General features: G+C 49.2%; 6 protein-coding genes across 6 annotated transcripts; 3 read left to right on the forward strand and 3 right to left on the reverse strand.

Moving 5' to 3' along the window:
• Nucleotides 1-2151: 2151 nt before the first annotated feature.
• BABINDRAFT_150270 (uncharacterized protein) lies at nucleotides 2152-2681 on the reverse strand. Its single transcript, XM_019127226.1, has one exon. The coding sequence runs from the start codon at nucleotides 2513-2515 to the stop codon at nucleotides 2249-2251; it is 267 nt and encodes an 88-aa protein (XP_018984588.1). The 5' UTR covers nucleotides 2516-2681; the 3' UTR covers nucleotides 2152-2248.
• A 1936-nt stretch (nucleotides 2682-4617) lies between these two features.
• On the reverse strand, nucleotides 4618-5052 carry BABINDRAFT_150274 (uncharacterized protein). Its single transcript, XM_019127227.1, has one exon. It carries the CDS (start codon nucleotides 4928-4930, stop codon nucleotides 4661-4663), a length of 270 nt encoding a protein of 89 aa, XP_018984589.1. The 5' UTR covers nucleotides 4931-5052; the 3' UTR covers nucleotides 4618-4660.
• An 826-nt stretch (nucleotides 5053-5878) lies between these two features.
• PMA1 (H(+)-exporting P2-type ATPase) lies at nucleotides 5879-8572 on the forward strand (the record flags this gene model as incomplete). The annotated part of the gene is made up of 1 exon (XM_019131871.1): nucleotides 5879-8572. The coding sequence occupies one exon, from the start codon at nucleotides 5879-5881 to the stop codon at nucleotides 8570-8572; it is 2694 nt and encodes an 897-aa protein (XP_018984590.1).
• Nucleotides 8573-10037: 1465 nt separating this feature from the next.
• BABINDRAFT_37861 (uncharacterized protein) lies at nucleotides 10038-11072 on the forward strand (the record flags this gene model as incomplete). Its single annotated transcript, XM_019131838.1, has 1 exon — nucleotides 10038-11072. One exon carries the CDS (start codon nucleotides 10038-10040, stop codon nucleotides 11070-11072), a length of 1035 nt encoding a protein of 344 aa, XP_018984591.1.
• Nucleotides 11073-12009: 937 nt separating this feature from the next.
• Nucleotides 12010-13670, forward strand: ERG4 (delta(24(24(1)))-sterol reductase). The gene has a single exon (XM_019129273.1). It carries the CDS (start codon nucleotides 12048-12050, stop codon nucleotides 13320-13322), a length of 1275 nt encoding a protein of 424 aa, XP_018984592.1. The 5' UTR covers nucleotides 12010-12047; the 3' UTR covers nucleotides 13323-13670.
• SCL1 (proteasome core particle subunit alpha 1) lies at nucleotides 13627-14776 on the reverse strand (the record flags this gene model as incomplete). Its single annotated transcript, XM_019131025.1, has 2 exons — nucleotides 13627-14351; nucleotides 14770-14776. The coding sequence occupies 2 exons, from the start codon at nucleotides 14774-14776 to the stop codon at nucleotides 13627-13629; spliced, it is 732 nt and encodes a 243-aa protein (XP_018984593.1).
• Nucleotides 14777-14953: the final 177 nt, after the last annotated feature.

A 14953-nucleotide genomic window follows, 5' to 3' on the forward strand; every position in this document is an offset into this window, starting at 1 on the left:
CAACTGGGTTGTGTCTTGAGAGCACAGCGTTAGGTGATGGTTGAAAAAAGGCAGCCATTGGAGCTTTAGCGTCTAATCTAAATCCGCTGTTGTTTATTCTTAGAAGCTTGGTAGGCGCACATCTAATCTGCGGCGTCCACGGCTCTCGCGGCGTCAGATCGTAAGCCGAACAATGGTAAGATTGGCGGGGGTTATCGTAAGGAATTAGTATTTACTCGAACGTGTGGTGATGTTAGGGTCCATCTGTGAGCTGAACTGCAAGGCTGTGTTAAACTATGGCCTAATATCGTGTTATTCCCAGTCTCTTTAGCATGCATTCTAACGCAAATGCTATATATAGCTAGTGATAAACCGCACAATGAGATGAGAAGATGCGTCTTAAGGTATTATGTTATAGTTTATAGTGGGAGATTCTACTTTGTTGACATGGAATATTTTTCCGGTTGGTCGTACGTTGTTAGTAGGCGGTTACTGCTTGGCGATGCGTTAGCGCTTTTCTTTAGCCAGGTGAAGCAGATGCTGATCGTGAAAGGCTAAGTTGGCTGTATCTAAGTGGCTATATCTAAGTGGCTATATCTTTGATAACAGATCGTGGTTCCTTGCCGGTCATGGTACCGCGGGGCTCAAAAGACTTGCTAGGTTGTACAGTTTTATAGCTCGGACGTATGGCCTGTGTAATTCATGTTTGTAGTGAAGTTATCCAAGGTAGATATATCTATATTACGCCTCTAGCAGTCATGCCATGAGAGAGGGGCCTTCCTGTTCCTTTCACATTCTCGGAAATCTTTGGTGTTAGCTTAATAACAGTGTAAAATATATGCACTTTGATCTCTTGGCGAGATCTGAATCTTTGCTTCTGCAGGTTTAAAAAATACTGGAGAAATTGGAGTAACGCCTTCAATTCAGGGAACTTAATGTATCTTACCGCGTGTATATTAAGTCTAAGGTTGTGTGTGTACCTGATCAAAAGCACGTGCCCGTGTGATAATGGGGCACATGTACTCCCTCTCACACCACTAACATGTGCTAAAGGGACGGTTAGCTTTTGGAACGGCTCAATGGTCGACAGCTATAGTTGACCCTCTGCTTCCTTCCTGGAGTTGTGAAACTACGCGGCACATGCTTGTATATACAAGATTCTAAAACCGCGCGGCAATCCTGCTGAGGACCAAGACATGTCCCGGATTTTTGCCGAAAAGAAATTCACACTAACTCTGCGTGTTATTAGTTGACCACGTTGCAGGATGGAAAAACTGCCGTGCATCAGAGGTACGTTTTTTGGGATGACGTAAATCTTGTGTATGCCTAGTCCCGGTATGATATCGAATGTAATGATAATGGCATGGTGCGAAGGTAACGAGATCGTTACCTAGAGTCCTGTTATAACTAGCTTTTTATTTTTGTATAAACGGATAATACGTAGTGGTGATGGATAGATATATTAATGAGCAATAAACTATAGGGTATTGTTTTTTTTGAATGAGATATAATATATAAATATTCGGCATTTATCTGTATAATCCAGCTTTTTTCATTGACATTATATCCACACCTTCAAACTATACACATATATACATATGCACATACTTCAATCAAGGAACGAACAGAAATATATACACGCATATATATTGTTATATATCTCTGAACTGCTGGCAAACAATACCTAATAGTTGTCTACTTCGGCCGTAACCCGTATACACAGATTAATAGTCTCTATTAAAAATGCCTTCGCCAGTGCTCCACACATACTATACACCGTCCTCTCTACAGAGAGCATTATTGTCTCTGGCGGTAGATCGCCGTACCGTGGCCTCGATCGGCTATCCACCTGGTTTAGGCAGATGGATTGCCTCATCAGGTGCATAAATAAGCGTATGGCCGTTGGCACTTCTAAATACATGATGCCTGCAGGTTTTATGCCCGCTACGGGGATAACTTTACGCACGCAAATTATCACTGGAAAGGTCAAAAATAAACCAGCTAGAGGACGATCACAATCATACAGCCATACCCGCCGCTTAATTCGGGAGCCGGCGCTAAGGCTGCTTACGTAGAGTAAACGGTTCGCTGCGCATAACCCTGATCTGGATAACGGGGTTTTCGGTGAGAACGCTTACTGAAGTGTACGCTACGGGCATCCGAAAGGATTACACTGAAAAACCAAGACCGTGACACAGTTTGGGGATATACCGAGCGGAATTCGGTGTCCATATCATGCGTCTTGATCCATGAGTCGTTAGTACTTAGTCTAGCACACGACGACGTCATAGCGAGACAGCCAGAGGTTGCCGTATGGGCCCCTAGAAGGAGCGGCTACATATAATGGACCCACGCTCCTCTCAACTGGAAAGGATTTCCCCTTCCATCCGACCCAACTAGCTATGTTAACAAACGCATGTCTGAAGCTATCAAAACCAGAGTGCCAAGAAGGACTATTCCTGATTTCTTGGACGGTGTCAGCCATGTCGAGCGCCGTGCCCAATACGGCATTTTTCAGGAAGACGGTAACGTGCATGTCACGCAAGGCACCGTCCGATATACCACGTAAATAATAAAAAAAAAACCTTCAAGAGGCACACGATGCCTACACCATGGGGGCGTCCGGTTTTGTATTGTATACCCCGCTTATTCTAATCGTTCATGCCGCACAGTGCATACCGTAAGATCAGTGACGGCTGAGGGTCGTAGGCTTGCGATCATAAGCCTCACCCAACTGGCCGAAAAAAGCACAGAAACCATGTTTAACACTTAACACATAATGCATCTCTTAGATATTTGTTCCCCCGCCGACCACGAATGCTTTCCCGCCGGCACCACTCACAAACTACAATTCTTAGCCTGTGTGCATGGAGCTCCCATTGAGAAATGCCACAGTGCTTTTCATGCGGGTCGTTGGACGGGGGGCTTCCTTAGTCTTCCAGTTTCTTTTTATCCGGGGAGACCTCCTCCTACCTAATAGGCCGGTGCAACACTCATGGGGTTTACGTCACATTTCACAGTATGTGCATAAAAGTAGTATACGGAATACCTGGAACGTCCAAACCAATGGGTATAAGGCGCAAGTATATACCATACAAGTCGGTAGCTGTGGTACTTGTACCAGTGTTTCCTCCGTCCCCTCCCCCTCACGTGCCGCCAGAGTGATAGATTGGCAACCTTAATCTACACTCGTTTGTGTAACGTCAGACCACACACCTCTTTCTATTTCCCGCACATCCCAGTTTCTTTTTATCTCGATCCGTTACGACACGCAAACCCTAAGGTGTAGGAGACGGCCTCGTTATTGCACGTTTTCACTAACCAGAAGGGACCGTCGCCTGAGAAACAGAATCCGTAAAGATTCAAAGCTTACGCAATGGACAACCCCACTGTTAGGATTATGTGAAGAGCGGAGAATAGTGTTCTCTTGGCCGGAGGTACAGGCGGGGACTAGAGTGTGTCTCGATACCGGGTCGGGCCGGAACGCTCTGGCACTACTTCTCGACGCTAATCCCCGTTTTAGTTGCGGTTCTAAGAAGTGAAAAAATCCCTCGAATAGAAATCATGCAATGGCAAGACATCTCCGACAGCAGTCACAGGGACGAGGAATTTTTATATTGTCTTATCTACTCCCGTCTGCAAACTCGCCGTGTAGGCTATCTGCTCCATGGGTTGGCTAGTCGACTCTTGAAACTAAACTGCGATGGAATGACGTGCGGGCATCTGGTTCCGATAAGCAACTCCGTAAGGATTCTGAAGCACCCACCCGAAGCTAATTAGGGTTTCGTAGAAAGAAGGTCTTTATTATGTATCAATTAGACCACGGACTAAATGACCTTGGCGCCGGGAGACCCCGTGTAGACACTAGGTATAGGCCTAGTTTCTATGGGACAGGGATGCATCGGAAATCTCGAATGTCGTTTAAAGCTACAGTTACACTTCCCAACCCCTCGATTTTCTCCAGGCGGACATCTGTACGCTATTTAAGTTGCATAACGTAAGGTTACACACGCAACTTTAACCAGCGAAACTAGGGGTCAGTTTGATGAGCCTAGAGTGTTGAAATATCTATCAAGCAGGTCCCAAGCATCCGAACCAGGAGATTAATGAGCGAAATACAGACTTGAGCCATATTCAAACGTCACTGATATGCGTCGAGGGGTAGTGCACGGCGGAAAAACGCAAATCGGTAATTAACGCAAGTTTGACTTCGGGCACTAGGATAAACGAGCGGCGGGAATATCCCTTTATGATAGTTATCATCCGCTCCTCAAATACCTAGGTGGTTGGGCTTGCGGCGCCGGACGTGCTGGAACCGTGCATGCCGCCCAATGTTACGTCAGCTGAAGCACCGTTACAGGGCTTGTCAACCGAGCCATTAAGTGCCGCTTCCTGATAGAAAGAGCTGGCTTATGTGCGGACTCCACCCGATGTTCAGCCATGCTCTGCTTGTCAACTACTTGCGGATATATACCCGACGCGGCTGGCAAAGCTATTTCGCGCACCGAGAAGATACCCCTCTCCTGCTGTTAAGACGTACCTCTTACACCTCACAGCTCATTACCCGAGTACCATTCTACCATCTCTACACCTAGTCTCTGACTAAACCGTAATACAATTAGCCGAGCGAGGGCTTAAGACCTAGTAGGGGAGCGTACCCGCTTTGCGTATGTGAATTCCCTCAACTTCGGACAGGATGCAGGATATTTGTACTCTGAATGTCATAACACCACCAAGCCCGAGTTCCCAATCGGGAAAGACTCCGTCTGGTGCATACCTCAGAGCCAGCGAGCCCTGTGTTATTGTGTTGTGGGTGAAACAGCTTGGGGGTGCAAGCGTTCCGCTTCGGGATATCTCCTCCTCCACCCGCCTCGATTAAATGTCGCACTTGCGCAATCTTATGCACATACGTAATCAGAGGTACGTCGCTACACAGTGCACGTCGGGCCATAAGAGACTATAGGCTTGTCACGGAACATGCGTGCATAACTATGCATGAACACACGCACAAATCACAACACTGTTCTGTTTTGCTAGAGGAGAAAAATTTTCCCTCTGCGTCGACGTCGAGTGAATTCCTATAGTTAACGCTCCACATCTGCTTAATCACCTGCCCCTCACCCCCCAAATGCCATACAATCTCAACAGAAAAAAGAAACGATATGTAAACAGTAGATGCTTAATGTAGACGTCGATAAACACACATCGTAGAGCGATATGACTATCCCCCAACCTTGGTGCTGGGAATTTCCACCCTTTCCGCTTCGGATATATATTGGCGGCAATCCCCGTTTCTTTCACCCTCCCTCTTTTACTTTTTTTCTTCTCCTTCTTCACTCATTGTCATATAATTTACTTTGCATTAATTTTCTCACGAACTTTAGTAGCTTGCTTTATAAAGACTCTCAAATATTGCGATAGTATGTATCACAGCCACAGCAGTTGCTGCCGGGAATGGGAACAGGGAGGTTTGGTGTTACCACAAAGACCACTGGCAATTGCCACTATATCATGAGGCTCCACTTGCCCCAACGTGACATCCAGCATTTGGCTCAATGCGACATCCAGCATTTGGCTCAACACAATATTCAGCCATTGGTTCAGCAGAAATATTTCAACCCTGTGCTTTACCTCTGCAAAAAATAGAGGTGTGCGGCTACCACGTTTTCCCCAAATTCGATGCACAACTTTATCCGATTGGTCCGTAATTCGCGCACGCCGCACGAATTTTTTTTCTTTTTCTTCCATCGCCGACGATCGTCCAAGAATCGTATTCTGTTCATGCACGCACCGTCCCAGCTGGGCGATCCTCTCTCCCAATCTGGCAACCTGAAAATATATAAACACTCCCCCCCTCTCCCTACTTTTCTCTACACCGAACTTTACTAACCCAGTATAGATGAGTGACAATACCCCAACTCACGAAAAGTTGCCTTTGGGTGACGACGTCGAAGAAGACGACGATGACATTGACCAGCTCGTCGAAGACTTGCAGTCTCACCACGGTCTTGACGACGAAGAAGAGGAACAGGAAGAAGAAGGTGTTTCTGCCAAGCCAGTTCCAGAAGAACTCTTGCAAACCGACCTCCACACCGGTTTGAATGACGCTGAAGTCACCAAGAGAAGAAAGAAGTACGGTCTCAACCAGATGGCCGAAGAGAAGGAGAACATGATTGTCAAGTTCATCATGTTCTTTGTCGGTCCAATTCAGTTCGTCATGGAGGCCGCTGCCATCTTGGCTGCCGGTCTTGAAGATTGGGTTGATTTCGGTGTCATTTGTGGTCTTTTGATGTTGAACGCCTTTGTCGGTTTCATTCAGGAATACCAAGCCGGTTCTATCGTCGATGAGTTGAAGAAGACTCTTGCCAACTCCGCCGTTGTTGTCCGTAACGGTTCTTTTATCGAAATCCAGGCCAACGAGGTTGTCCCAGGTGACATCTTGAAGGTCGAAGACGGTACCGTTATCCCGGCCGATGGTCGTTTGGTGTCCGAAGACATTTTCTTGCAGGTCGATCAGTCCGCCATCACCGGTGAATCCTTGGCTTCTGATAAGAAGCAGGGTGACTCTGTCTACTCCTCCTCCACCGTTAAGCGTGGTGACGGTTTGATGATTGTTTGCGCCACCGGTGACAACACCTTCGTCGGTCGTGCCGCCGCTTTGGTCAACAAGGCGTCTGCTGGTACCGGTCACTTCACCGAAGTCTTGAACGGTATTGGTACTATTTTGTTGGTCTTGGTTATCATCACTCTTTTGGTTGTCTGGGTTGCTTCTTTCTACCGTACCAACAAGATTGTCAGAATCTTGCGTTACACCCTTGCCATCACCATTGTCGGTGTCCCAGTCGGTTTGCCAGCTGTCGTTACCACCACCATGGCTGTCGGTGCTGCTTACCTTGCTAAGAAGCAGGCTATTGTCCAGAAGTTGTCTGCCATTGAATCCTTGGCCGGTGTCGAGATCTTGTGTTCCGACAAGACCGGTACCTTGACCAAGAACAAGTTGTCCTTGCACGAGCCATACACCGTCGAAGGTGTTGAAGCCGATGACCTTATGTTGACCGCCTGTCTTGCTGCCTCCAGAAAGAAGAAGGGTCTCGATGCCATTGACAAGGCTTTCTTGAAGTCTTTGATCGGCTACCCACGTGCCAAGGCTGCTTTGACCAAGTACAAGGTGCTTGAGTTCCACCCATTCGACCCTGTTTCCAAGAAGGTTGTTGCTATTGTTGAGTCTCCAGAAGGCGAAAGAATCATCTGTGTTAAGGGTGCTCCATTGTTCGTCTTGAAGACTGTTGAAGAAGACCATCCTATTCCAGAAGATGTCCACGAGAACTACGAAAACAAGGTTGCCGAATTCGCTTCCAGAGGTTTCAGATCTTTGGGTGTTGCCAGAAAGAGAGGCGAAGGCCACTGGGAAATTCTCGGGATCATGCCATGCATGGACCCTCCAAGAGATGACACTGGAAAGACCGTTGCTGAAGCCCGTTTCTTGGGTTTGAGAGTTAAGATGTTGACTGGTGATGCCGTTGGTATTGCCAAGGAAACTTGCCGTCAATTGGGTTTGGGTACTGCTATCTTCGACGCTGACCGTTTGGGTCTCGGCGGTGGTGGTGACATGCCAGGTTCTGAGCTTGCTGACTTTGTTGAAAATGCCGATGGTTTCGCTGAGGTTTTCCCACAGCACAAGTACAACGTTGTTGAAATCTTGCAGAAGCGTGGTTTCTTGGTTGCCATGACCGGTGACGGTGTTAACGATGCCCCATCCTTGAAGAAGGCTGACACTGGTATTGCCGTCGAAGGTGCTTCCGATGCTGCCCGTTCCGCTGCTGATATTGTTTTCCTTGCCCCAGGTTTGTCTGCTATCATTGATGCCATCAAGACCTCCCGCCAGATTTTCCACAGAATGTACTCTTACGTTGTGTACCGTATTGCCTTGTCCTTGCACTTGGAAATCTTCTTGGGTTTGTGGATTGCTATTCTCAACGAGTCCTTGGACATTAACTTGATTGTTTTCATTGCCATTTTCGCCGATGTTGCCACCTTGGCCATTGCTTACGATAACGCCCCATACGCTCCAAAGCCAGTCAAGTGGAACTTGCCAAGACTCTGGGGTATGTCCATTATTTTGGGGATCATTCTTGCTATCGGTACCTGGATCACCTTGACCACCATGTTCATGTCCAAGGGTGGTATCATCCAGAACTTTGGTTCTATTGACGGTGTCTTGTTCTTGGAAATCTCCTTGACTGAGAACTGGTTGATTTTCATCACCCGTGCCGCTGGTCCATTCTGGTCTTCTATTCCATCCTGGCAATTGTCCCTCGCGGTGTTTATGGTTGATATCTTGGCCACCGCTTTCTGTGCCTTCGGTTGGTGGTCCCAGAACTGGAACGACGTTGTTACCTTGGTCCGTGTCTGGATTTTCTCTTTCGGTGTTTTCTGCTGCATGGGTGGTGCTTACTACCTTATGTCTGAGTCTGAATCCTTCGACAGAGTTATGAACGGTAAGCCAAGAAAGGAACCTGCTCAGCAGAGATCTATCGAAGACTTTGTCTCCGCTATGAGAAGAGTTTCTACTCAACACGAAAAGTCCTCTTAGAGTCGTTTCAGCATCGTTGTTTAACGCAGTTAGATGACACCCCAACCCCCATTTTTTTGTTACGTTTTTGACCAAACCCCCCCTTTTTTTCACACCTTTTTATAACCCGACCTAATTTATTTAATAGTAATAGTATTCTGTTTATTGATATTACTCTGCCTTATGGCTTGTAGTTGCTGTTTCACTTGCATACCATCCAGTCTTGTGGCTTCTGTTTTGTGTACTGTCCGGTCTTATAGCTCCTGTTACAACTGCATGCCATTCGGTCTTACTATGAGGGAATTGTCACCGCTTATTCACCACCTGGAAGAGTAAGCATGGTTAGGTTGGATAGCTCGGAAACGTGAGTCTTTAACTAGACTGTGTTCATAGATCCACACTCTTGTTTTTCCCAGACCCCTCTGGAAATTGTCTACGAAAACTCTTGTCTTTGCTCCTCGTCAAGTCAATGGGATTAGAAACTGAGAATCTTGTCCGTGTCTTGGTATAACCAGACCCACGACGTTTGGTACAACAAAGGACAAGCTGGTTTACGAGAATGCAACCATTATGAACTGAGGAAAAAAAAACTCTTCACTTTCAGAACTATCCTTCAACCCTACCAGCGTATTCTAGCTACTCATTGAATTTAAAGTCAAAAAGGGTCTGTTCCTCAATGCCAGGCTATTTGCTTCTGTCGCCTACTCCTGTACACAATGGTCGTGCGCGGGTGGTGAAAAATTGAGGAAAATATTTTCCCGCTGCCTTGGGCGCTCCCCGATCCCTTACGCTCCGTAAGCTCACGGCGACACTTTTAAAGCCTACTGAAGCCATCTAACCACCGTCACCTGGAATCACCACCCTGTACACTATGTCTGACGACCAGGACAACCAGAAGCCTTCGGCGTTCCTCTCGCAGGGCGTGAAGCCCGGCTTTTTGTTCGGGAGCGCCTCGGACGAGCCGGTGTCCGTGCCGGTGTCCGTGCCCGACACCATCGATCTCGGGATTGCACTCGGAAACCTCAACATTGACGGTCTTGACGTGAAGACGGATGCGGCCCAGGTGTCGCCGTTCGTACCGTCACCTGCATACCAGTTGGGGAACGAGATGTACGGCGATTTCCCATCCTTCCCGGTTCACCCGCCGCCATTCAACGCCCCAAGCATGGACATGTACAAAGGCGGCAACGCGGATGCCTGGGGTATACCCGCGACTGCGCCGTTCGCGCCAATGTTTGGCGCACACGGGGGCTATGCGCCAATGCACCAGATCAGACCGTTTGCTGTCCCAGACGTGCACCAGCCGGAGTTCATGCCTCTTGGCGAATTTGCGCCGGCGAGTACCGAGTTCCCCAAAGAGCACCGTGCAACGTACCACCCAGGCACGCCTCACACCGAGGACCTCCTTGCGATGGGCCCCTCCGCGATGTGGAACATGCGTTCGTTCGACCGCTGGAGTCCACCGAGTGCTAGCGCCGCGCCTTCCATGAACGTGCACCGCCGCCAGAACAGCAAGCGCAAGGGCGAAGACGCATCCAAGTTTGTCAACGCGCAGTTGGCGGACTTTGCGGGCGATCTCTACCTGTTGTGTAAGGACCAGCACGGGTGCCGCTTCCTCCAGCGCCAACTCGACGCGGATGACGCGGTCGTGGCACTGATGATCTTCAACGAGATCTACCTCCATATCGTGGAGTTGATGACCGATCCGTTCGGCAACTACCTCATCCAGAAGTTGTTTGAGAAGGTGTCGGGGGCGCAGCGCGTGATCCTCGTGAAGAACGCCGCGCCGCAGTTTATTCGTATCGCGCTCGACCCGCACGGGACTCGCGCCTTGCAAAAGCTTGTCGAGTGCATTACCACCGACGAGGAGAGCGCCATTGTGATTGCCGCCTTGGCCACTCACATTGTGTCCTTGTCGCGCGACCTCAACGGGAACCACGTCGTCCAAAAGTGTCTCCAGAAGTTGAAGCCAGCGGACAACCAGTTCATCTTCGACGCCGCCGCCACCAACTGTATCGAAATCGCTACCCACAGACACGGCTGCTGCGTCCTCCAGCGCTGCCTTGACAACGGGTCGCCTGAACAGTGCAAGCAGTTGAGTACCGTCGTCGCCGCGCACTGTCTCCAGTTGTCGCTCGACCCCTTCGGCAACTACGTCGTGCAGTACGTGTTGTTCAAGGGCGACATGGAATCTGTCGCGACGATTGTCAAGGCCATCCGCAGCGATATTGTCAACTTGTCTCTCCACAAGTTTGGCTCCAACGTCATTGAAAAGTCGTTGAGATCGGACAATGGGTTCATCCCAAGGCAGTTGATCGAAGAGTTGTTAGAGCACAAACAGGACATGAGCAAGATGTTGCACGACGCGTTTGGGAACTACGTGTTGCAGACCAGTTTGGATGTGTGCAACAAGGAGGACTTTGACAAGTTGTCTGCGATTTTGAAGCCGTTGTTGCCAAACGTGCGCAACACTCCGCACGGGAGAAGAATCAGTGCGAGAATCCAAAACGTCTTGGCCTGAGTGAGCGAAGTGAATGGGGGGCTGACATGGTTGTGGCCAGATCCTGATCAAAGTGCGAACTTTGCCATTGGAGAATTCTTCAAGGCTTGGCTGCTCCCGCTTTCATAGTGTTCGGACTTTTCTCAGATTATTTTCAGTGCTTTCCGATAAAAAAAAAACTCTGTCTCATGCCACTCATTTTCGTGGCCTTCTGCCCTTTCCCCTTCCACACCCCCCCCGCTCGTTTCCAATTCCTCTCTCCCGCCGCATACCCCAGGCGCACCGTCATTTCTGTGGCCCGTGATTTCACGGCCACTCGCCCGCATAATATATTTGTTGTTACCTATAGTGTATATTATTTTTGTTGCTCTTGAAATTGTTATTTTTTTGTTGTCAGTTTTGCCGCGGACTGCCCGCGACGTTGTATATATAGTGTATATTTGAAAACAAGAGGATTGTATTTATGAGGCAATTGTAGAAGGTTTGCATATCGATTACATGCGCACCCCGTGTTTGTTCCTGCAAGACAGTCGCCCGTAGGCAGATGCTTAAACGTGGGGTGGTACTCGGCCTATATGGTTGGCTCCCCAAATCGAAATATAACTGGTTGCCGATGGGCATCTCAGTTTTGATAAAACTTAATGGCATTCTCGGTGCTTCTGGTGATCCATGCGCATCAGCGTTCTGCATGTCGTTCCGGCAAGCTTCCATGCCGGGCTAGGTGCGTTGCCTATACGACTCGTATGTCGTACACCGTACTCGAACTCGCAGCGCTGCGGGTGGATTTTTCAAAGCAAAACACCGCCAAAACACCCAGTATAAATAGGGGCTCACTCCTACAGTCTCTCTCCCCCTGTAACCAAGATGAGCCCCCAGAAGCGCAAAATAAAAACAATGGAATCCTCAGAGCCTTTGTTAAGCAACGATTCCGCACCAACAACCACCGATGAACACGAGGGGTGGGAGTTTGGTGGCCCAGTGGGGGTTTTTATGATGATGACCGGATTTCCCGTGTTGATGTGGTATATGTGGATCAGTGCCGAGTTCTACTTTGGCGCTCCGGCCTGGCCAACCGCCGATGAGACATTCCCTGAGTGGTTTGCGCACATGTTCAAACTCTTTGTGGACCACGGGATTCCGACCTTCCGCGCGTGGCGCATCTTCCTCACCTTTTTCTTTGTCCAAATGGCATTCTATTACGTTTTGCCAGGCATCTGGACCAAGGGCCAGCCGTTGAAGCACTTGAATAACAGGCAATTGCCGTACTACTGCAACGCCGTGTGGTCCTTCTACATATCGATTGCAATTGCAGTGGTGCTCCATTGCACCGGGATCTTTAAGCTTTACACAATCATCGAGCTTTTTGGCGAGATCATGACCTGTGCCATCATCTGCGGCGTTACCTTTGCCATTGGCTTGTACCTTGTCTGTGTGTACATCACGGGGGACTGCCACAGAATGAGCGGGAACATGGTGTACGACATCTTCATGGGTGCGCCGTTGAACCCACGCCTCGGAATGCTCGACTTGAAGATGTTCTTCGAGGTCCGTCTTCCGTGGTTCACCCTATTCTTCTTGAGTGCCGCCACCGCCGCCATGCAATTGGAGAAGTACGGCTACGTGTCTCCTCAGGTCTGCCACGTCTTGTTGGCCCACTGGTTGTACGCTAACGCGTGTGCTAAGGGCGAGGAGTTGATTGTTCCAACCTGGGACATGGCCTACGAGAAGTTTGGCTTCATGTTGATCTTCTGGAACATTGCTGGTGTGCCATACACCTACTGCCACTGCACCTTGTTCTTGGCTTATCACGACCCGCTGGAATACCAATGGTCATGGTTTTACAACGTCTTCTGTGTCACCTTGTTGCTTGTTGCGTACTACTTTTTCGATACCGGCAACGGCCAGAAGAACTCGTTCAGAAAGCAGATGGCCGGGGACACCTCGGTTAGAAAGACCTTCCCCCATTTGCCGTACACCGTGTTGAAGGACCCAAAGTATATCAAGACCAAGTACGGCTCGCTCTTGTTGACCGACGGTTGGGTCAAGTATGCCAGAAAGGCCCACTACACCGCAGACTACTTGATGTGTTTGACCTGGGCGCTCGTCTGTGGCTTTGCCTCGCCGTTCCCGTGGTTCTTCCCAGTATTCTTCTTTATCACGTTGGTGCACAGAGCGTTGAGAGACACGGCCAAGTGCGAGAAGAAGTACGGTGAGGACTGGAAGAGATATACTGAGGCGTGTCCGTACTTGTTTATTCCGTATGTGCTCTAGAGTGCGAAATGGTTTGGAACCAGATACGTTGTTCATACCATAGGGCTTGGTCTCGTGTGATCAGACCCAATGGGCTTCAGCTTGTCTATCGCCTTCCACGCCACTTTATGTGGCTAAAATGTCTTGTGTTTAATAAGACAATAATTAAAGAATATAAATATATGAAAAATACCTATTTATCGATATGACGCGGGTAAACGAGTACTGGGAACTGTGCGAGTCCACCCAGTGCATTCTGGTTTAGCCAGACGTAATCAGGTGAGGGCTCGCGCTACGGTATATCCAACATAAATTTATTCTAAGCCTAATCCTGCTCGGCAATGGCAACCAATCTCTCGTCAATCTCGTCCGGGGTCAAAAGCACAAAGCCCCCGGCGGTGGCCACACCGATCTCGATATCGTTTTTTCTGAACTCACTGCTCAACACGTTCGACAAAGTGGTAATGGCAAACTCAACCACCTCTTTCCAGTCGCCCGCAACAAAGTCCTTCTTCTTGAACTTCTTCTCCAACGCGGTGGTGGCCTCCTGCTGCTTTGGACCGGTGGCGCAAGCCTTGGACCCCACATAATACCCCGCTGGGTCGCACTTGTATAAACAAGCCCCGCGCTCGTCATCAATGGCACAGAAAGTGAGTGCAACCCCCAAAGGCCTCATGTAGGCTCTCTGGGTGAAAATCTGCGAGAGGTTGGCCATTCTCTTGGCCAACGCGTCGACCGGCATGTCGTAACCGTACTTGTAGCGGAATTCGGAGGCCTCAGCTCTCGCACGCAAGGCCTGTGAACGGGCGTCGGCGATGGACCCTGTGGCCATCATCCCGATGGTTTTGTTAATTTTGAACATGTACGTGACGGTGGCGGGGTCGAGGAGCTTATCCGGAACCTTCTTTTGCTGGATGACAACCACCGAGTCGCGCCCGCACACACCGATGGAGGTGAGGTTGGCGGTGTTGATCGCTTTGATCGCGTATTCCACCTGGTATAGTCTGCCCTCTGGCGAGAAGATGGTGATGTGTCTGTCGAATCCGGCACCTAGGGAGGGTTAGTAACGGCTTGATGGCGACGCCAAAGCGAATGGTTGTGTGCCAATGATAACGTTCAGTGGGGTCACTCCACTGCCAGATAATACCCTATTCAGGCATCACAACAGATCAATCCCCTGATCCTTCAATGGGCTCATGTGACGTCGAACTGGTACTCAAGTCAGTGTGTACGACGGCGGCAATTGTCATTAATTAACCAGACCCCAGCCTTAATCGCTAGGCAAACCGCTGGAAGTACTGGTCGTGTTACTGGATACGGATGCTGTCACTCGGCCCGTCCCACTGAAAATAGATCTCTGAGGAGAACCTTCCCTGACCTTTCTCGAGGGCAAGTTTCCTGGAACTCAGTGCGTTCATAGTTGACACAGCCATTGGCAATCACAAATAACTTTCTGAATGGTACATACTGGACATTGTAATTGATATAGGTATAGTGAGTGGAGCGGATAACCCCCCGCTGGGGCCCATCTTAAGTAACGGCGCCAAACGAATTTGGTGGCGCTTCTACGGAGGCGGTAGCAGCACGACTGAATTGTTTCGCATGGCAACTACGCGAAAAACGTTTTGCGAAATTGGGTATTGCAAAGGTCG

Source organism: Babjeviella inositovora (assembly GCF_001661335.1).
Source record: "Babjeviella inositovora NRRL Y-12698 unplaced genomic scaffold BABINscaffold_8, whole genome shotgun sequence".
NCBI lineage: Eukaryota > Fungi > Ascomycota > Pichiomycetes > Serinales > Babjeviella > Babjeviella inositovora.